This window comes from Mandrillus leucophaeus, unplaced genomic scaffold (genome assembly GCF_000951045.1).
Source record: "Mandrillus leucophaeus isolate KB7577 unplaced genomic scaffold, Mleu.le_1.0 Scaffold124, whole genome shotgun sequence".
In the NCBI taxonomy this organism is placed as follows: domain Eukaryota; kingdom Metazoa; phylum Chordata; class Mammalia; order Primates; family Cercopithecidae; genus Mandrillus; species Mandrillus leucophaeus.
The window spans coordinates 1204082-1227567 of record NW_012100765.1 but is presented as its reverse complement, the minus strand read 5'-3'; the positions used below and the strand labels follow the sequence as shown (position 1 = coordinate 1227567).

Here is a 23486-nt window from a genome sequence, read left to right as displayed (position 1 = left end):
GCTCACTGCAAGCTCCGCCTCCCGGGTTTACGCCATTCTCCTGCCTCAGCCTCCCGTGTAGCTGGGACTACAGGTGCCCGCCACCTCGCCCAGCTAGTTTTTTTGTACTTTTTAGTAGAGACGGGGTTTCACCGTGTTCGCCAGGATGGTCTCGATCTCCTAACCTCGTGATCCGCCCGTCTCGGCCTCCCAAAGTGCTGGGATTACAGGCTTGAGCCACCGTGCCAGGCCCCAACCAATCCTTAAATGGACTTGAGTGGCATGAACGAGCATGAGAAAGCCAGGGAAAACCAGCAGAGAGCCAGCCCCCAGCCCACAGACCCATGAGAACTACGGAACTGCTGCTCTTCAAGAGCCCACCAGTTTTGTGGTAGTTTGCTAAAGTTGCTCAGCCTTGGTGCTCCAGACATCTTAGATTGGAGAGTTCTGACTGTGGGGGCTGCCCTGCTTACTGTCCAAAGTTCAGCAGCAGCTTTGGCCTCCTCCTGCCAGACACAGTAGCACCCCACCCCCTCCTGTCAAGATAATCCAAATGTTTCCGGATATTAGCAAATGTCCCCTGGGGGAAAAACACAAGTGACCCAAACCTTATTGATGTCCCCTTCAAATCCTTAAATAATCAATTGTGAATTTGGGGAAGAGTTGAAAAAAATGTTTTTGCCCCTTGGTCCCTAGACATCTCCCACTGGGTGGTCTGGATGAACTCAGCTGGTGTGTCTGGAACCAACACTGCATTCTCAGATAAATCTGGCCAGTGCTTATGTCCAGGTAGGCAAAAAGCCCTGCCTCCTTTTATGGGACTGCTCGGTAAACCCAGGTTTTAGCTTCCTAGGGCTGTATAACTAACTACCACAAACTGGGTGGCAAAAAGCAACAGAAATTTATTCTTTCACAGTTCTCGTGTCCAAAAAGTCTAGAATCAAGTTGTCATCAAGCCATGGTCCCTTGAAGGTTCCAGGGAAGACTCTTCTCTTGCCCCTTCCTAGTTTTTGGTGGCTGCTGGCAATTTTTGGCAGGTCTCTGCTTGCCATTGCATCACCCCGATCTCTGTCTCTGTCTTCCCACCGCCATTTTTTCTCTGTGTGTCTCTGTGGCTCTGTCTTCCCTTTTTAAAAGGATACCAGTCATTGAATTAGGACCCACCCTGTCAGAGGTGTTTGAACCAAAGTGACTCCAGCTTGAATAGGGGCTGGGTAAACTAAGGCTGAGACCTACTGGACTGCATTCCCAGGAGGTTAGGCATTCTTAGTCACAGGATGAGACAGGAGGCACAAAATACAGGTCACAAAGACCCTGCTGATAAAACAGGATGCAGTGAAGAAGTAGCCAAAGCCCACGAAAACCAAGATGGCAATGAAAGTGACCTCTGGTTGTCCTCATGGCTCATATGCTAATTATAATGTGTTAGGTGCCAAAAGACACTCTCACCAGCACCACGACAGTTTACCAATGCCATGGCAACATTTGGAAGTTACCCTATATAATCTAAAAATAGGAGAGACCAGGAAATCTCTGCCCTTTTCCCAGAAAACTCATAAATTATCCATTCCTTGTGTAGCATATAATCAATAATAAGTATACTCAGGCGAGTAGGCCACACCGCTGCTCTGCCATTCTTTTACTTTCTTGATAAACTTGCTCTCCCTTACTCTATGAACTTGCCCCAAATTCTTTCCTGTGTGAGATTCAAGAACCCTCTCTTGGGGTCGGGACTGGAACCCCTTTTCCGTAACAATCCAACAACCTAATCCAATATGAACGCCTTCACTAATTATACCGGCAGAAATCCTGTTTCTAAATAAGGTCGCATTCTGAGGCTCCAGGCAGACATAGATTTGGGGGACGCTATTCAACCGTGTATACACTCCATGAGCTGATTGGCTTGTGGTGACTGTGCCATTCTCCTGGTCATTGTCCCTGCCCGGTGCTCTACAGACCTGTCCCCAGCCCAGCCGATGCTAGGGCAGAGTTGATGCTAGGGCAGAGTTGATGCTAGGGCAGAGTTGATGCTAGGGCAGAGTTGATGACAGAGCAGAGGGGCTGCTTTGTCTCCCAGGCAGGGGCGGAGCTTTGCTGCTCCCGGGTGTCCTCCGCCCCCTTCCCCTTCCTTCCACCTCCCTCCTGCTGGCTCTCAGCACAGCCGTGTGATTGCAACCATCAAAGGAGGCCTTCCTGCTGAGGAGAGGGTATATCTAAGTGCGGGTTCCTGGACAGATTTTTATCTGTTGCTTTGCTGCCTTTCTTTACATTGTGTTCATAAGAGACCACAATTCCCCATTTGTATACACATCGTTGCAATTTGCTTTCATTATGAGGTAGAAAACATCTATTTGCATTTTCCTCCCCACCCCTCAACTCCTACATCTTTTAGGAAAAAAAAAAAAACTCTATTTCAAGCTACAGTGCATACCATAATGTGATTATTGATGTTTCTCTCCCTGAAGATGCCTTCTTGGCTTTCCATTTCTCTTCCCTGCCAAGCACACTTGACCCGTGGTAATGTAAAGGTTACAACAGCAATGATAAATCTCTTCCCCGCCGTCTCACTCGCCTGAAGTGCCCAGGTTCATGAGGTGAGGACGGCATGAGGAGGAGAATGCAGGGAAGATAGAGGAAAGAGAGAAAAGCAAAAGGTTCATAAATACAACCACAGGGCTCTTAGCCTCCAAGCAGAACTGCAGATGAGATTTGTTAAACCAAAAAAAGCTCTTGGGAAACACAGAAACAGGAGCTTTCAAATATCTAAAAGCTCGGATTTAATGACCCAAAGACCAAATGTAGGTGAAGAAAAGTACTTTTCTTTGGGCTATGAGCTAATCCAGTGGTTGACGGCGTATACCAGGAAATTTTGAGACTAATATTATAACTAACAACTAACTTTTAATCTTTGAAAGACATTTGCACAAAATACCATTCATTTTCCTCACCAGCATTTAACATACTGGTATAAGTCAAATTACTTTGCAGATGAATGTTTAGGACATACAGCGTGTCTCATTTTTGGCAAAACACTGGAATCACCTGGGATTCTGATTTAATTGGTCAAGAGCGAAGCCCAAGCATCAGTGGATTTTAAAGGCTCCCCAGGTGATACTAACGGGCAGCTAGAATTCAGAACTACTGGTATAAAAAGTCAGAACTTTCCATGATCATTAGTGCCCAGAATACTTACTAGTAAGCAGCAAAACGTGACCACATCTATTATAGGGCTCTACCAACATTTCTTGCATTACGACTGAATACTTTTCCTAGTAGATGGGTTATTTTTCAAAATGGCAGCCCAGGAGCTTGGAAAGAGTGGATTCTGTTGTGTCAAATCCTCAATTTTTATGGTGCCGGATCTCAGAGCAGGGAATGGTGACTGCCTGAACCTTCCACAGGGCAAGTTCCCTTCCCAAGTTTCTCCTCCTGCTTTGTATACCTCCTGCTTTGACTTGCCCACCTGCCTCTGGGGCTTCCTCATGGGCTTCTTATTCCTCCATCCCTTTATACCCTCATCCTGTATATGGAACATAAAACAGTAATAGCAAATCTCAGTTCTTAAAAGAACACATGTCAAGCTTCTCTTCTGGCTAAAATGTGGGTATAATATTTTGGTTTACTGTGAGAGTAAAATTAGGAAATATGCGTTGAATGCTCAGAGGCAAATAAGCAAGGGTGGGAAACATACAAAGAGGTTCAGCGTGTAGATCCTCAAGGATATTACCAGGGTAGGAAAACTATAGCCCACAGGCCAAATCTGTTCCCTCACCTGTTTTTGTAAATAAAGTTTTATTGGTACACAACTATGCTCTTTTTTTAAAAAAAAAAAAAAAAGCATATTATCTATGACAGACGTAAATAGTTGTGGCCTATTTTTGCATCTGGCCTGCAAAGGCTAAAATACTATCTGGCCCCTTTTAGAAAAATGTTTGCTAACATTGATCTAGATAAACCAACCACAAAAACAATAGATAGAAAAAGGGAGACAGATAGATAGATAGATAGATAGATAGATAGATAGATAGATAGATAGATAGATAGATAGATGTCTCCATCAATCTTTCAACAAATATTTACGTTGCAGGCACTGTGCCAGGTTCTAGGGGATGTTTGTGTGAATCAGAGAGGGCTCCTGCGCCCTGTGAGGCCCACAGTCTACTGAACTTGTCATCAATCCTGAGCAATGAATAACCACCGAAAGAGAGGCCTGTTCATCAAGATCAAAGGAGATGAGAATGTTTGAGGCTGGACAGACCCATGGGTAACTGGAATCTCACCTGTGAACCTCACGGGTGGTTTCTAAGCTGAATGGGATAAAGATGAGGAAGGGGAGACTTTGATAAGGTTGGAATGAAGAAGTAGGAAAGTCCAGGCCATGGTCAAGGGCCAGCAAACGCCAGTCTGGCTGCCTCCCAGGTACACTGGAGTGGTAAGGGGAAGAATGGCTTTCTTTGTTCACCACTGAACGTCCATACCAGAGTTGATGTTTTGTAAGGGTGTGGACGATGTTTGTGTTATTTATTTACTTCCATCTCTAGCATTAAGCAAAATGCCTGGCATATGTAGGTGCCTGAAGAATATTATCTAAAGAATTAAAGAATAGATGAGTAATGGGTATCTTAAATGTTAGGCTAGATATGCTGTAAGTCAGGTAAGCATTTCAACCATGGTAAAATAATGTCTGATGTTTATTGTTTATTTACATATTTACTTATTTTTGTGACAGGATTTCACTCTGTCACTCAAGCTGGAGTGCAGTGGTGCAATCATAGCTGACTGCAGCCACAAACTCCCGGGCTCCAGCAATTCCTCCACTCTGGCCTCTCGAGTAACTGGGACTACAGGCATAAGCCACCATGCCCAGCCAATTTTTCCATTTTTTTGTAGAGATGAAGTCTCACTCTGTTGCTCAGGCTTGTCTCAAACTCCTGGCCTCGAGCAATCCTCCTGCCTCACCCTCCCAAAGTGCTGAGATTGCAGGCATGAGCCACCACCACGCTCAGCCTGTTACTTTAAACAAAGTAATAGATGGGAGATAAGAAAGCCTTCATGCTTATGAACAACTCCTCTATAATGAAACTTCTACAAGCATTACATTCTTTAACTCTCTCTGTCATCCTTTTGCTTTACAGATGATGAAATTGAGTTTCAGAGAGGTTAAGCAACTGGCCAAGGTTATACAGCAAGAAAATGGCAGAGCTGGAACTCAACAAGTCTTTTTTTAAATCTCAGACTCAAGGCTATCGGCACACTTCCACGCCTACCACTCATTTTCATACCATGCTTCCAAGAACTCTCAGGCTCCTCACAGCCCCAATAAGGGCACTGTGACCAATTTAGTAGCATTGAGGATCAAAAGCACAGACTCCCTACCTAGCCTCACCCTGAGCAGTTCTCATTTTCTCTCCCTTACCTATTGAGTTTCCTGGTTTTATCCAAACAAGAGCTCTTGGAGGAACAAAAAAGAATTTGAAATCACTGTACTGGACCATACTACTTCCTAAAACAAAGCCAGGGGGTATGGCTTCCAGCCTGAACTCCACCACCAAGGTGCTATGGGATCACTGTCAGCCACTTCTCCTTCCTTCCTACCCATGGAAGGTTGGACAACAATACTGACATCCTATCACACTTTCTTTACTTTCCAGAGAGATCAAGATGAAATGAAAAGCTTATTTAATGGATGGCAGTGGCTGGATCACCTTGGATAAAATTCTAGATAAAGCTTAACTCCATTGACAGCAGCAAATTAGGGGAGTATAATTAGTTACTGAACAGAGTTCAGGAAATCGTCATTGCTGGGTGATTTGGCTGATGCCTGCTAATAGCATCTAAAATTAGGACTCTAGAAGCAAATATGAGCCATCTTTTGGCCTTACCTCATAGTAACCAGCACATGACAGAATATAGGGATATTAATAAACAGTCCACAGGGGTATAGCCACTTACCAAGAGAGATGTAACACATGAATATACTGATTCTTAAAGAATTCATAGCTGGAAACAATGCCACTCTCATCCATGGCTTGACCATTCTTATACCAAGTTACCTCTGGCTTGGGCTGACCTGACGATAAAGAAAGAAAAATATCCTTATTAGTTTAGGTATTTTTAGGAAAAAAAAAACCCATAAAGCTATGAACAAGGATGGACAGTAAGCAACAGGGATGAGGATGATGGATTATGTTAGGTGAGGAATTGAAAAGGCTTCTTCTTGCTGATACAAATAAACACATTATTCAGTAGACACAATTGAGCATGTTACGTACCTAAGATGGTGCTGTGCTGATGGGTGGGATACAAAATGAAAAATGCTACCCCTAATCTCAACGTGCTATTAGGAAAAATTGTCCAATACTTGGAAATAAGGCAAATATATGAATAGTATCTTTTTTCAATGTCATATGAAGGCAAAGGCCCATCCAAGCGTGGTCTTCGGTCATATACTTTGTTTCACTCAGTGATAACTACTGATTTAAAGTGAAGTTATATGTTAATTTGTAGGTTTTTATCCAATAGAAATGCAAATAATTTCCATCTAGGAGAAAACATAACCCTGTAAGTTAGCGTTTATTGCTGTGTAGGTCATTAACCAATGCTACACCTAACCCAGCAGTTTTACCCCAACATTCCTTTATTAAATTGCCTATACATACCTAGCTCCTCAGACCTTAATAGTTTCCAGTTTCTTTTCTAATTAATGAGTTGAATAAAGTCTTTAAAATGTGTATTTCTTATCTGCATGGGAATCACTTTACCTTTTTGAAAATTATACTTTAATAGTGCTGAAAGTTAGTGTGTTAGTTATGGTACAAAAGAGAGGAGAACAAAGTAGATTTGCAATTACTGCTTTCTTCCTGAGGATGAAGAGTTTGGAATGTAGGCTTCCCAGACTGATGCTATGCATATGTTACTGATATCGTCAAAGAAATTGACCTACACTTTCTCCCTTAGAAGAGATTCATCCTTTCCTGGTGTTCAGTAATGGGACATGATGTTAATGGGCTAATCCGGTAAAACCTCCAGGAATTTCATCCACCCCTTAGGATTTTTCCCTCGTGTTATAGAGCAGGAAGGTTTCCATTGTGTTCCAAAGAGCTTTCTCATTAGTCTTCATGTCACCGAAAATATGTGCAAATGTGCTATATATGCAGGAAGGAAAGCCTGGTATTTGGAAACAATATACCATTCTTAAACTGTCTTAGGAACATTCTTGTATTTTTGTCTTATTTATTGCATGATTTTTGGCAAGCAACTGCAGAGACCACTAAGATGAGAACCCCATGTTCTGGCCAGGCACGGTGGCTCATGCTTATAATCCCAGCACTTTGGGAGGCCGAGGCAGATGGGGGGATCACTCGAGTCTAGGTGTTTAAGACCAGTCTGGGCAACATGGCAAAACCTCATCTCTACAAAAAATACAAAAGTTATTTGGGTGTGGTGGTGTGCACCTGTAGTCTCAGCTACCCAGGAGGCTAAGACAGGGGGATGACCTGAGCCTGTGTGGTCGAGGCTGAAGGGAGCTGTAATCATGCTTGTGCCACTGCACTCCAGCCTGGGAGACAGAGTGAGACACTGTCTCAAAAAAAAAAAAAAAAAGAAAGAAAAAGGAACTCCATAGAAAGAGGAAAGACAAAAGAAGTACAGAGGGAAGAAAAAGTCCATTAGAACTGCACCTGCACCGTGAGCAGGACCTGAAAATGCTGAGTCCTCCTCCCTCCCTCCCTCTCTGTGTCTCCCAGCTAGGCTGCCGCTGTGCTCATGCCATGAATGTGCTTTTTTTTTTGTGGCAACTGTGGGTTTTTCCTCCTTGCCTTCTCCTTCAGGTAAATGCCTGAGTAGTGACCCTGAGGCTTGGAACAGATAGGCCTGCATGCAAGGATAAGTCCTCCAGCAGCTGCGTGGCTGAGCCTCTTACGGGCATTTGCCTATAAAAAGACACCAAAAAATGGGCTTCCCTGAAAAACCATCAAGGGGTTTCTGATCATAATTCATTTCTGCCTGTTCTTATCAGTCCTGTGTCCCCCTTTAACACTGTTTCATCACACTCCTTTATAGGAAGCAGTCAATTCCTCCTTTTCGTGGGTATGTGGCTGTTTTGAAGAAAACACATAAAATATTCACGAGGTGGGCCTGGGAACTCATTCTGATCTCTTGGATTCCAGTTTTTCATTCAGGCTAGTGAGGGCTGATTGATTTCCCCCAGTTTCCTAATGGCTGACTGTTTTTTTCCCCTGTGCAGTATAGATCTGAACAATCAGCCAGAAATGAGACTTGCATAGGGAAGTGGTATCTGGTATCTTGTGGGTGGTTCTCTTTTCTCCTGCCACTTGCTGGAAATCTTACCTGAAAGTCCTCCCCTTGTTTTTGGAACCTACTGTGGGTCACATATTGAGAGCCACCTCCTAAACATTTCAGAAGTATCTGGGCGAGGGGACCACAGCCAAGTTCAGGTCGTGTCCAAACACACGAAGGCTCTGCTCTGAAGACTCAAGGTCAGCTTGCACCATTCTGTCTGTCTGAATGACGATGGACCATCACAGAGACAGAAGCCTGGGCTTGGAGAGGCCAAGCGCTGTTCTACATTGCAGTTCCAGGCTGAAATCGAGGTTTTATGACGACTTCCGCTAGCGAAAGGCAGCCGTCGCTGAGGCTCACCCCTCTCCTATCTGGACTTAGAAAAATAGGATAAGAGACCAACCTGGCAAGCATAGCGAAACCCCATCTCTACTAAAAATACAAAAATGAGCTGGGCATGGTGGTATGCATCTGGAATCCCAGTCACTCAGGAGGCTGAGGCACGAGAATCACTTGAACCTGGGAGGCGGAGGTTGCAGTCAGCTGAGATTGTGCCACTGCACTCCAGCCTGGGCAACAGAGCAAGAGAGACCCTGTCTCAAAAAAAAAAAAAAAAAAAAAACGGGGAGAAGAGTTTTCTGTCTACCGTCAAGAAACACCATTGGAACCTTCATGTTTTCAAGGATAGAGACATAATCCAAAAAAGAAAAGAGAACCACCCATGAGGTACAAGATATCACTTCCCTACCCAATTGTTTTATGTTATGTTCTTTTAATGATAAATCCTTTGACCACTGGGAGTACCCAAACTTGATCAATTCTGAGTTCTTTATTCTCCAATTCAGGGGAAATCTCAGTTTTCTGCTTTTTCTCCACTGGTCACCCATTGCCTCCGTTTTAAGATTTTCACTTCTTAGTATCCCTGAAGAAGGTGTCCAGAGGAGAGACTAATTTAACCAGTTTTAAGATATCAATTAGGGCCAGGCACAGTGGCTCACGCCTGTAATTCCAGCACTTTGGGAGGCCAAGGCAGACAGATCATGAGGTCAAGAGATCGAGACCATCCTGGCCAACATGGTGAAACCCCATCTCTATTAAAAATATAAAAATTAGCCAGGCGAGCCGGGTGCAGTGGCTCACATCTGTAATCCCAGCACTTTGGGAGGCCGAGGTGGGCAGATCACCTGAGGTCAGGAGTTCGAGACCAGCCTGACCAACACATCTCTACTAAAATACAAAAATTAGCCGGGTGTAGTGGCAGGCACCTGTAATCTCAGCTCCTTGGGAAACTGAGGCAGGAGAATCACTTGAAACCAGGAGGCAGAGGTTGCAGTGAGCCGAGATCATGTCATCGCACTCCAACGTGGCAACAGAGTGAGACTCTGTCTCAAAAAAAAAACAATAAAAATTAAAAAAAAAAATTAGCCAGGTGCGGTGGCGGGTGCCTGTAGTCCCAGCTACTCAGGACGCTGAGGCGGGAGAATTGCTTGAACCCAGGAGGCGGGGGTGGCAGTGAGCGAAGATCATGCCACTGCACTCCAGCCTGGGTGACAGAGACTCCATCTCCAAAAAAAAAAAAAAAAAAAAAAAAAAATTAAAGAATAACAGAAGAGTTCCATCAATTTACTGAAAAGAAGTTATTCATGTCATTCCTCTGTGCCCCATGAATTTAAGCTATGGTTAAGGACACCCAAGAAAGAAAGAAAATTAAGAGTGGATTATCTGAAAAAAAAAATAACCAGTGTGAGAGCTGCCTGACTCAGAACCACAAGGTGAAGTGAAGATCACTGAATTGTGTCCAGGAAGTCACTCAAAGAAATCTTTTAGAAACAAATCATAGAGGATGGAGTTGCTTCATTGATTACACAGAAAAAAGAAAAACATTTCCAAGGTAATTTTCCCAAATGATGTTTTAGTAATGCCTTTGTGAGCCAAGAAACCTGGTATGCAGGGAGATTTTAGAGGATGATTAGCTAGTCTAGTGATGGTTACCAGATATTATGCAGCGAAGCACAGCGTCTGACTTCTCAGGAACCTTCTGGGAAAGCAATGTAGACAAAAAACACAGCGGGGGCCTCTGGGGCGCTTCGGAGTCTGTCATCCTTTCATGCCACATGAATCTGAAAAAAAAAAATCCCCGACATCACCATTTGTTCCGGGATTTCTCTGGCCTTCTTAGGAATTCCAGAAACCACAGGGTGCCGTCCTGGCAGCTCATTGTATGCTGGCTGGTGGACAGACTGAAGGTCTGGGCAGCCTTTCCAGGCCATGGTGCCGCTGGTAGGTGGGCTGGATCCTTCTGTGTTTCGGGGATGCCCTGTGCATTGCAGGACATTTAGCTGCATCCCTGGCCTCTACCCACCAGATGACAATAGCACCCCCACCCCTCCATGCGTGACAATCAAAAAGTCTGCAGACACTGCAGGGGGGTGGGGGGGTGCCCTGATTGAGAACCATGAATCCTATTGTCCTAGGCAGATCCCAGGGCAGCCAGAGCTCCAACAGAGAGGGAAGCATCCCATGAGCCTATGGTTAGTGCCACCTCCTCTCATTCTCCTTCCTTTCTCTTCTTAAAGTCTTTTCATACTGTGCTCCAAAAAGCGTGTACGTCTCTTTGCCTCCAAAAAACAGGTTGGTTCTGTTGAAATGATGTCCAGGTAGGAGATATTTTGAAATCAGGATATGACTGCTCCTTCTGAGCACCAGGTGGGTGCCCCAGGGGAAGGCAGGCACTAAACACTTGCTTAGTCACCAGATATATTATTTCACTTAATCTCTTTGAAGCTACTTAAAGGATAGTTACTAATGTCTCCTACATTTTACAGATGCAGAACCTGAGACTCAGAGAGGTTCAACAACTTGCTCAAGATCACACAGCTCAAGTGGCAGCCGCCTTGTGGCTGTCCTTCAGGGCTGTGCAGGTTGACAGCCTGACAGTGTAAGACACCACTGCAGCTTTGCAGGGCACAGCTTGCACAGATAGGAGCCACCCCTGAGGGCGCAGGTGGGTCTGAATCCAGAGAGCACTTTCCTTTCCACGCTACCGGCAGATACAAGCTGGCTCCACTTGACCAGACCTCTCCTTTGTAAATGCCCTTCGAAAGGGCATTTAGCTCTGTCTACACAGTAGCGTCCACTTCTTCACAATGACGGCTGTTCTCCCACACCACAGAGCTCAGAGAAAGAAAAGAACCACACTGCCGTGTGGTTAGCCTGAACAGGGAAGGAGCGGCTAGGGACTGCAAATGCTGAACCCAGGGATGCTGAGTGCCCCAAAACAGACGCCTGAGCTAAGCTCTGGGTAGGAGAGGCCAAATTAAAGCAGCCATAGCTGTATTGCCAAAGGGGACACCCCTTTCCATATGAGTGTCGGTAGCAGCTTCTTACCCATTTAGAAATAGTTCCTCCCATTTCTTCCCACTTTTCCAGATTGTCTCAGATACCCTGAGAGGCGAGTTGTCAGAGACAAGTTCCCTGAGGACAGTTCAAGGTCTCACCAACACCTAAAACCTCCTGATGAGCAGAAGTGAGTAGAGGGAGAAGGAGGGAGTGCAGGGCCAGTGATGTTTGAGGACCCTTGCTGCAGTAGCAGGATGAGCAACATAATTTGCAGGGCCCGGCTGAAGATGAAAATGAGGGATTCTTTGTGCAAACAGGATTAAGGATTTTAAGATGTTGACATCAGAGCATTAAACCAAAGACGGCACCCGGCCCGGCGTGGTGGCTCACGCCTGTAATCCCAGCACTTTGGGAGGCTAAGGCGGGCGGATCACAAGGTCAGGAGTTCAAGACCATCCTGGCCAACATGGTGAAACCCTGTCTCTACTAAAAATACAAAAATTAGCTGGGCATGGTGGCTCATTCCTGTAACCCCAGCAACTTCGGAGGCTGAGGCAGGAGAATTGCTTGAACCGGGACCTGGGAGGCGGAGGTTACAGTGAGCCAAGATGGCGCCACTGAACGACACTGCCTGGGCGACAGAGCAAGACTCCACCTCAAAAGAAATAATAAAAAGACAGCACCCTTCTGGGCTCAGGGCCTTGTGTGAAGAACAGATCTTGGCTCCTGAGGCCCCCCTTGCTTGGTGGATGCTGCCCTTGGAGCATTCTGCTCACAAATGCCTCAAGTGCTTGCTTTTGAGATCACTCCTGCTGCTTTAGAAGTTCCCACAGTATTTCCTTAATCTCAAGATGTTCTGTTTAGAAATATGGTGGGAACTGTATTTCCCAAAAAGTGTTCCCAAACTGCCCCTCCATAAAGCACTTACACTCTATAAATATCAGGGTTAAGTAAGTTAATGTAGGGGAATACACTGCCTTCCCTTCCTCAGGGAGAGTGTGTGCAGGAAGCAACTTCGTGCTTAAACCTGAAGTTCAATTAATTCACATGATGGGTAGAAAAAGCCGTAAAGTTGAAGAAGTGATACGGTAGCATCAAAAAGAGAGAAAACTGCTTGGGTGTGGGACAGAACACATGAGATGGGAGAGAGGTTTGTGAGACATACCTGCTGGGACAGGTATGGAAGACTCAGCAAGAGAGGCCGAACTGAAGATTTTTCAGAAACTATGCATTGTGGTTGTGAATTGGGTCCTTTTGACATTATTTAACAAATGACTTATATTTCCAGTTATTTTTGGTTGTAGAATTTCTTAAACTTAGCTGTGCAGAGGCTGGATGACATGGGGCTCCAGTTAATATGTGTGGTGTTTCAGAGCATAGTAAACCCCTCTCAGCATAGCTGGCAAATTAGTTGCACAGCACAGGAAGAAAATTCATCTGCTAGATAGCAAATAGATACCTCCATTCCAGATTAGGTTACAAGTACATTTGGTGGTTGAGGAATTGATATCAACTGGTATTTTTTAAAACTCAGATTTAACACCAGCCCAAGGCTGGTCTTGAACTCCTGGGCTCAAGCCATCCCCCCACCTCAGCCTCCTGAGTAGCTGGGACTACAGGCTTGAGCCTCCATGCCCAGCTCTTTTACAGCTTTAATGAGATATAATTACCACATCATACACAATTTACTCATTTAAGGTGTACAGTTCAATTGCTTTCACTATATTCAGAATTGTGCAACCATCACCACAATCCATTTTAGAACATTCTCATTACCCTAGAAAGAATTCCTACACCCCTTTTACTTCCTCATCTCCCCATTTCCACCCCCCACCCCCACGACACATACAGCCAGAGGCAATCACTAATCTACTTTCTGTCTCTATGTATTTGTCTATTAAGGATTTTTTTTTTTTTAGAGATAGGGTCTCACTACATTGCCCAGGCTAGTCTTGAATGCCTGGGCTCAAGCAATCCTCCCACTTGGCTTCCCAAAATGCTGGGATTATAGGCAGAAGACACAGAGCCCGGCCTATTCTGGATATTTTCTATAAATAGAAGCTTTCACTTAACACAATGTTTTTGAGGTTTGACTATGTTGTCGCCTGTATCAGTACTTCATTCCTTTTTGTGGCAAATCAGCAATGCTTTTTAGAAGCAACTGTAGAGACAGAAGGATGACTACCCCACTCTTCACATTCCTAGGGAAGTTACTCAAACGGAGGGGGACAGTGGGGGACAGGGCAGCTCTCATAGCAAGAAAACACCCTCCTGAGCAGGAGGCCCCACAGAACTGTGAACACAATGCAGGCTTTGCCACCTGCCAGAAACAAATCTACATCCAGCTCTGCCAATTATAAGGCAAGGCATTGAGCCTACCTTCTCATCTGTAAAAGGAGGGAATGAAAATAGGCTGAGGATACGTATGTCAATTGCCTTGTGAAAATCTGTTACATAATTAGTTTTCATAATGGTAATCAGTGTAGTACAAGGAAAGAGTTCACTTGTTTCATCAGTTTCCTTTTCTGCTGTGGGTTACCACAGTAATTCTTTTTTAAAGTGGCACACCAACTAATATGTAAAAATGTCTCTGGGTGTAATTCTCACCCGTAATAGTAATTTACAGGACATGACCTTCCATTCTCATTCCCGGAGATCACTGCTATGGATGGAGAAGGAGGAAAGGATAAATCCAGCTGTCAAGAGCTGGGCTAACGTTGAGGAGCTTCTGTGTCATCCGTGACTCCTCCCCAGGTGACGACTTCCTGACAGTGTTGTCCCACATGTGAAAATACTGACAAACACACACTATTTGACTCACACAGTCAGTTTAGTGACCACATATCTCAGCCACAGAGCACTGACTGTACTCTGGAGAGGAAAAGGACAGTTAAGTCAGGCTGTGGCTCGTGTTTCGTGGCTTCTCTGAAGGTGAGAACCCTTGATGACAGATGTATCATTCTCTGCTAGAGAGGAACAATCAATATTGAATTATTGGGATTAGTGGAGGAGTTTGTGGTAGGCTTCACAGATGACCTTGGAAAAACAGTGTGTTCATTGGAAAGAATGCTGCATTTGCCTCTTTTTTTGCTGTGTGGTTAAGGTGTTAGGATATATCTGTATATTTATTGGTTTCCATCCACAATTCCTGGCTCCTAACTCCCATAGTCCTTGTTATACTGTTGGGGCACTTCTGGCCTCGGGAAACAGAATCTCTCTCTCTCTTCCTGACCTTCTATCCTCCTTTTACCTGTCCAAGGCAGGACTCTGATTGTGGTCAAAAGCCCTCATTCCAAAAGACCCTCATTCCTGCCCCGTACCCTAGGGGAAAGAAAGCCACACAGAGAAAAGAATGCCAAGAAAATCTGAACAGACAGGCTTGCTGGGTTCAGATCAGGTGCTTTTTGTCCAATCACATTTCTACATGGTTCTCAGTCACGCCTATGTAGCGAAGCCTCCATAAAAGCCCAAAAGGACAGGGTTTGGGGAGCTTCCAGAGAAGTGAACACGTGGAGGCTGACAGGAGGTGAAGAACTCATCCACACGCTGGGAGGATGGCGCATCCCAACTCCATGGGGACTGAAGCACCTGCAAATTGCCCTAGGATCTCTGCATCTGGCTGTTTACTTATATCCTTAAAATCACCTTTGCAATAAACCAGTAAATGTAAGTGTTTCCCTGAGTTCCATGAGCTACTCTAGCAAATTAACCCCAAGAGGTGCTCATGGGAACCCCAACTTGAAGCCAGTCAGTCAGAAGTTCTGGAAGCCTTGACTCGCAGCTGGTTGTCCGGGGGTTCGGGGGGTGGGTGAGGAGTAGCCTTGGGGACTGGACCCACAACCTGTGGGATCTGACACTATCTCCGGGTAGACAGTGTCGGAACTGAATCCAAGAACACGCCACCGGTGTCTGCAGCTTGGCGTATGGGGCAAATCCACCACGACTTTGGTCACAGAAGTCTTCCTCTTCCTCTGTGTTGATGATTGTCATTGTGGTGGTGGGAGAGCAGAGAAAAAAAGGTTCGAGAGAGATTTTCCCTAAACAGTGGATTGTGGCAAGTTTCTTTCTTTTTATTTGCATTTGAATTTATTTATTTATTTATTGAGAGAGAGTCTCACTATGTCACCCAGGCTAGAAAGCAATGGCACAATCTCAGCTCACTGCATCCTCTGCCTCCCGGATTCAAGCGATTCCTCCCTCAGCCTCCTGAGCAGCTGGGATTACAGGCATGAGCCATCACACCCGGCCCACATATCACATTTTGATAGCTACTCTAAAATGGGCAGGACCCTTGACAGGTAGCAGGGTAATGTCATGATGTGGGATGTGGACTCCTGCACCTGCTCCCTAGGCTCAAACCTCCGCTCTGCCACTCACTAACTGATCATCAGTCTGCCTCAGTCACTTCTTCTATAAAACTAACGTAATAGCAGCATCTATTCATTTGATCATTATGGAATTTGAGTCAGTCTATGTAATGCTGTTCTGAATAGTATATAAAGTAAGCACTGTGTATGTGAGTGTTAGCTGCTGCCAGTGGCTTTGGGTTTAACATTGGCAAGATTATAAAAATAATGTATTTATTTCAAATTGGTGGAGAACAAAGGCTACAGGAGCATTATTCAAACATTTAAAACACTCAAGTGACGTCAACTTTTATTTTGACTAATCTGCAACCCCCTTCCCACCACCAGTCTGCATCCCTCTTCCCCCACCCTCAATAGCCAGCAAGTCGCATGGCTGCTGTCACCAGAAAGCCTGCTGTCAGCAGAAAGCATCAGGGAAGAGGTCATAGCTCACAAGCAGACCACGGGTAACCAGCTCTTGTGGAACTAGCGGGAAGGCCAGCAGTTAGGGCGCCTACTCAGTGGGGACAGGAGGGATTAGTTCTGATTACCCAGCCTAATCCAATGGCAGTTGTCTTCCTGAATTTGCCATCTCGCAAATTAGGTGATTGCCATCACCTAATACCTAGAGCCGTGTTAGTTAGGGAAGCTTATTCAAAGATGATTTCTGTAAATTGCGTGGGGAGGACGGCAGACCATGTGGGGAGAGACACGTAACACATTTCGGGTGCCTACTGTGTGTCAGACCCAAGGCTGGGCACTTCGTATTTCATCTTCACGGTGAACCTGTCTGGTGGATGTTCTTTGCTATTTCCCAGCTAATGACTCGGAAGCTTCAGTCACTTCTAAAGGTTGGTGTAAGAAGCATAACTTCTCACAGCCTGCAAGTGGCAGAGCTGAAACATGAGTCCAGATTTGCTGGAGTGGAATATCGGTGAGGATGGGAAAAGAACAAAAACGCTCATTCATTGCCGGTGGGAATGGAAAAGTGGTACAAACATTTTGGAAAACACTTTGGCAGTTTCTTAACCCATTTCCCATTTGCCCCAAGAATACTGCTGTCTCTAATCCTGATGTAACATCATATACATTTCTGTTACATTAGAATTAGAGATAAATTCTGTTTAGAAATAACTCCAAAAACAGTTTTTGTATTTTATTTTCACATTGAAAATCAGCCAAATTTGTTTCAGCCTCAAAGAGCCTGTTTATGTAAAATTGAGTGCTGGCAACAAGCTGCCCTTTTTTTTTTTTTCCTAAATGGGAAATGGGTTTCAAAGTTAAACATAAATTTACCAAATGACCCAGCAATTCCACTCTGAGTTATCTTCCCAAGAGAAATGAAAATGCATATTCACACAAAGACTCGCACACAAATGTTCTTAGCAAGGTTATTCATAATAGCCAAAAATCGGAAACAACCTAAGTATCTATTGGAAATAACCTAACGCTCCAACTAGTGAATGGGTAGACAAAATGTGGTATAGCCATATAATGGAATACCACTGAGCAATAACAAAGAACAAACTATGGATACGGCGGGCTGTGGCTCACACCTGTTATCCCAGCACTTTGGGAGGCTGAGGCAGGCAGATCACCTGAGGTCGGGAGTTAGAGACCAGCCTGGCCAACATGGTGAAATCTGTCTCTACTAAAAAACACAAAAATTAGCTGGGCATGGTGTCAGGTGCATATAATCTCAGCTACTTGGGAGGCCAAGGCAAGATAATTTCTTGAACCCAGGAGGTGGAGGTTGCAGAGAGCCGAGATCGCACCATTGCATTCCAGCTTGGGTGACAGAGCGAAGCTCCTTCTCAAAACAAAAAAACAAAAAACACAAAATTATGGATACATGGTATGACATAGATGAACCTCAAACACATTCTCAGTATGCTTAGTGAAAGAAGCCATACACAAGAGACCATACAATAAATGGAATTAAGTGTCCAATAGAAACTATAAAGACAGAAAGTAGATCAGTGGTGGCTGGAGGTGAGGGTAGTAGGGAGAATGCTAATAATAAATGTGCCTGAAGGATCTTTTGGGGGTGATGACAATGTTCTAAAACCAATCTATGGTGATGATTGCCCAACCTAGTAGATTTGCTTTTAAAAACAAATCATTGCATTTAACAATTAGAAATGGTGAATTATATATGATATACAAAATACACCTTGTTAAAGTTATTTTTAAAAATAGAAGCAAGGAGATAAACATTTAATGAGCCCCTACTAAATTCACTGCGGCGTTACCTGTGACAGCAAAAGCTAAATGTCCATCAATAGGAATGTGGTTATTGTATACCTAAAGAATGGAATCTTTTTTTCTTGTTAACAACAATGTACATTTAAAAGAATGAGACAGGCCAGGCATGGTGGCTCCTGTGTGTAATCCCAGCACTTTGGGAGGCCAAGGTGGGTGGATCGCTTGAGCCCAGGAGTTTAAGATCCATCTGGGCAACATGGTGAAACCCCATCTCTACAAAAAGTGCAAAAATTAGCTGGTGTAGTGCATGTCTGTAGTCCCAGTTACTCAGGAGGCTGAGGCAGGAGAATGGCTTGAGCCTGGGAGGTTGAAGCTGTAATGAGCCGTGATTGCACCACTGCACTCCAGTATGGGCAACAGAGCAAGACCCTGTCTCAAAACAAACAAACAAAAAAAAGAGATGCTGATAATGGAATTAAAAAATGCACTGATATGGAATAATCTCCAGGATACATTAAACGAAATAAACAATGTATAAGAGTGCAGGGAATGTGATCCCTTTTTTTTTTTTTTTTTTGAGACGGAGTCTCGCTCTGTTACCCAGGCTGGAGTGCAGTGGCATGATCTTGGGTCACTGCAAGCTTCGCCTCCCAGGTTCACCCCATTCTCCTGCCTCAGCCTCCCAAGTAGCTGGGACTACAGGTGCCCGCCACTTCACCCGGCTAGTTTTTTGTATTTTTTTTAGTAGAGACGGGGTTTCACCGTGTTAGCCAGGATGGTCTCGATCTCCTGACCTCGTGATCCACCCGCCTCGGCCTCCCAAGATGCTAGGATTACAGGCATAAGCCAACTGTCCCCGGCCAATGTGTTCACTTTTTTTTTTTTTTTTTTTTTTTTTTAAAAAGAGGGAGTCTCGCTCTGTCGCCCAGGCTAGAGTGCAGTGGCATAATCTCGGCTCACTGCAAGCTCCGCCTCCCAGGTTCACACCATTCTCCTGCCTCAGCCTCCTGAGTAGCTGGGACTACAGGTGCCCGCCACTTCACCCGGCTAACTTTTTGTATATTTAGTAGAGATGGGGTTTCACTGTGTTAACCAGGATGATCTCGATCTCCTGACCTCGTGATCCGCCTGCCTCAGCCTCCCAAAGTGCTGGGATTACAGGCATGAGCCACCACGCCCAGTCCATGTGATGACTTTTAAAGGCAAAGAAGAAGGAGGAGGAGGAGGAGAAAATAATCTAGTATGCTTGTTTATACATATATTGACTAGAAATACACAAGAAAGCAGTAGCTTGGTTGCTCCTGGGAGGGGGCCTAAGTGTCGCGGGGAAAAGAAGGCATGCCATTTGGAGGCAGTGATAGTCTTTGTATATCTTTCTGGATACCTTGACTTGATGTATCTTACCTAATAAACAAGTAAAAGCTAACTTTTCAATATTAATAGTGAGCCCCTCCATGTGCCCGGCAGTGTGTTGGGTGCACAATTCATTACACAGACGTGGTGAATACTGAGCTGGCAGAACCTCCCTCTGGATTTGTTTTGAATATATTTTAGGTGGATGAGTCTTTCCACTGAGTCTCCTCTCCCCTGCTGCTTAAAATGTGTGGCGGTTTCCAATCTTTATGAGAGGGCAAAAAAAAAAAGGTTAAATAAAACCTGTGCGAGGCTGGGCATAGTGTCTCACTCCTGTAATCCCAGCATTTTGGGAAGCAGAGGCAGGCAGATTACCTGAGGTCAGGAGTTCGAGACCAGCCTGGCCAACATGGTGAAATCCCATCTCTACCAAAAATATAAAAATTAGCCGGGTGTAGTGGCACACACCTGTAATCCCAGCCACTAGGGAGGCTGAGGCAGGAGAATTGCTTGAGCCCGGGAGATGGAGCTTGCAGTGAGCTGAGATGGCGCCATGTACTCCAGCTTGACCGACAGAGTGAGACTCTGTCTCAAAAAAATAAATAAGTAAATACAAAAATAAATAAAACCTGTGTGACAGTTTAGTACCTCCCCTGAATTTACAACTGAAAAACGCACCTGAAACACAGGTTAGGTGACATTTTCAAGGTCACACAGCTTGTTAGTGACAGAGTCCAGGTTTCTTGATTCTGATTTTCCATGTACTGCATTGAAAGGATACATTCTCTTGCCTATCTTGGGGTAAAGACAGGGAAGAGAGGAGACCTTAAGGTGTTATAAACATACAAAGTGTGACTGTGCTGTCATCGGACCCACTTCCATGAGTTAACTGATTAAAATCACTTTGGCTTGAAGTTGAATGTCATGGGCCGACTGCTGTGTCCAGTCTAGGAATGTGTCATCAGTGTCAGCACAAACACTTTGTAGTACAGAAAGCCCCTCTCTGGCTCATTTTCCTCTTATCCTCCGCATTTGCCCAGGCTCCTTATGTTCCTACCCTCACTCCCCTGTAACTCCTGAAAACTCCAAAGCCACTCCAACTAATCCCTCTTGGGAGAATGTTTACTTTTCAATGTGGCCAAGAGGTGAAACGCTGTGGAATTTCTGGCATCAGACAATATAGGGAAGAACCTGGAAAACCTTAGGCTCTCTTCTGTCTCACTCCTCACCCCCCCGACAAAAATAAGACCAACCCTGAGTGTAGTTAACTGAGCCAGAATTCATTATGCTGAACTAACCACCTGTCAGCAAGACCATTCAGAAAAAATCAGTGGTGTGAGGACAGGGAAGAGATTCTCAGGAGAGTGGCAGTCTGATCTCTGCCACCTTCTACCCTCATCCTTCAACCCAGCCAGTCAGAGTGTCTTAGGGGAACACTTTTCATATAATGCCTCCACTGGCCTTATTTCCAGAAGATTTTTTTTAAAAATAGAGATGGGGTCCCACTACGTTGCCCAGGCTGTTCTCAAAATCCTGGGCTCAAGCGATCCCCCACCCACCTCAGACTCCCAATACAGAAGATTTTTAATGGTTCTTTATCTAATCTTGTTCTAGTACATAAAGTGTGCCTTAGAGATAAGGAACATCCCATCCAATAAAAAGGGCCGTAAGGTGTAGTACTGTAGCCAACGGTTCATTCCATTTCTTTTTATTTCTTTTGAGATAGGGTCTCGCTCTTTCACCCGGCTGGAGTGCAGTGGTACAATCTCGGCTCACTGCAACCCCTGCCTGCTGGGTTCAAGCAATCCTCCCACCTCAGCCTCCTGAGTAGCTAGGATTACAGGCATGCACCACCATGCCTGGCTAATTTTTGTATTTTTAGTAGAGACAGGGTTTTGCCATGTTAGCCAGGCTGGTCTCAAACTCCTGACCTCCAGTGATCCTCCTGTCTCAGTCTCCCAAAATTCTGGGATTACAGGTGGCTTGCGCCACCATGCCTGGCTGATTCCTTCCATTGCTGAGGCAGGACTGTTCTGTGGAAGAACATTTTGACTTGTCTGGGCTGAACTTTAAAGCACGCCCATCCTAATTTTTTGGTTTAATTTTTCCTGGCTTACCTTTAGCAGTAATATCCTTAATTAAGTATAAATGCTCCCCATGGCTATCTTTACGACTAAGGGAACAGGTGGTATGATTTTAGAGGCCTTTCTCCAAAATATCTAAAATCTCCTAAAGTGGTCATTCGCTTGTCCTCCTAACCAAGCCTCTCCCGTCACTCAGCAGCCTGGGGACTTGGTTGGCGAGACCTCAGCCTTCCTGCTTTGTTGGCTCTGATTGGTCTAAACTGTGGTGCACTTGCTCACTGACCTCGTCATTAACCAAAGTCAATCGCATGTGGCACTCTCCAAAAAGTAGTTCAGGGGAGACCCAGTCAGTGCAAAGCTTAGGTTGTTCACTCTGTCATCCACAGGAAAAGGAAAGCATGTGAACCTCAGCGAAGGCCAATAGCTATCTTGAGACTGTGCTAAAGCTGATAAAACCAAAACAGAGATGAGCAGAGCTTTCAGAAATGCAGAGAAACAGCGGGGTCCTGACCAAACTCCTGGACTCTTCCATGGTGCGAGCAATAAATTCCTGTTACTGATTAAGGTAGTTTGAGTTGATTTCTTTCTTTTTTTCTGTCTTTCCTTTTCTTTTCTTTCTTTCTTCTGGTTTTTTTTTTTTTTTTTTTTTTTGAGACAGAGTTTCACTCTTGTTGCCCAGGCTGGAGTGCAATGGCACGATTTTGGGTCACTGCAACCTCTGCCTCCTGGGTTCAAGCAATTCTCCTGCCTCAGCCTCTCAAGTAGCTAAGATTACAGGCCTGTACCAGCATGCCTAGCTAATTTTGTATTTTCAGTGGAGACAGGGGTTCACCATGTTTCACCAAGCTGGTCTCGAACTCCCGACCTCAAGTGATCCACCCACCTTGGCCTCCCAAAATGCTGGGATTACAGGCATGAGCCACCAAGCCCGTCCAAGTTGATTTCTTCGTTGCTTCAAGAAGGCATGCCCTCTCCTCCTTGGCCCGCACTGCCTGAAATTCCTACCGTTTGGCTCTCCATTCCAGATCTCTTTGTTGGACACCAAGTTACAACTAAGTTACCAACAGAAGGAATGGACTGAAGATTAAATGGCTTGATCAAAACCATCCAACTCTTGACAATTCTTTCATCATCAAGAAGGCAGGGGAGGAGAAGTGTGAAAAGCGTAGCCCAACCACACTAATTTCTGATTTTCATATTCATCCTTTCTCTTTCTGCCCTCCATGTTTTTATTTTGCTTCTCTGGATTTCCTTTACATGGAAGGACCACCAGCCTGTTCAAACACCCCGCCAGGTTTTCAAACCCCTAGCTCAAATGCTGGTTTCTCTTTGAAGGCTTCCCTGATATCCTCAGCTGGAAAAAAGAAAAAGCCCCTAAAAACTAGAGACCATTAGCCTCAGGGTATTGTCCCTCACTCAGTGTCACCCCCAGCAGCTAGACTGTAAACTGCTTGCCTGCAGGGCACCTGATGGGTTCACCTTTTATGTTTGCAACACTAGCACATTGTATCTGTGTCTCTGGTATCCCCTGAGAAGTAAGGAAAGTTTGGTGGTTGAAAAGAATAAACACAAATAGGTTTTCTTCAGGAACTGCAGGCCGAAGAAATGGCTATAGCAGTGGTTCTCAGAGTGGGCCCTGGGCCACGCCATCAGCATTACCTGGGAACAAGGAAGAAATGCAAATTCTTGGAAACTTCAGAATCAGAAGCTCTGGGAGTGGAGCCCAGCAACCTTTATTTTAACAAGCTCTTTAGATTCTGTTGCACTTGGAAGTTGAAGAACCACTGGGCTCAGAGGAAGGTCTTAAACTAGGGGTTGAGGAGCAAATGAGCCTGTTTGTCTAAGAGCAGGGGCCTGGTTGTCTAAGAGCAGGGCTGAA

The 23486-nt window shown here is 44.9% G+C and overlaps 1 protein-coding gene across 1 annotated transcript in view; it reads right to left on the bottom strand.

Annotated features, from left to right (window-relative positions):
- ALPK2 (alpha-kinase 2) overlaps positions 1-10381 on the bottom strand; it is a 128951-nt gene extending 118570 nt beyond the window's left edge. The window contains exons 1-2 of the mRNA XM_011971703.1: positions 10273-10381; positions 5932-6049 (exon numbers count right to left, since the gene is read on the bottom strand). Of these exons, the coding sequence (XP_011827093.1) occupies positions 5932-6049; positions 10273-10381 (227 nt within the window). The remainder of the gene's footprint in view (positions 1-5931; positions 6050-10272) is intronic.
- Positions 10382-23486: the final 13105 nt, after the last annotated feature.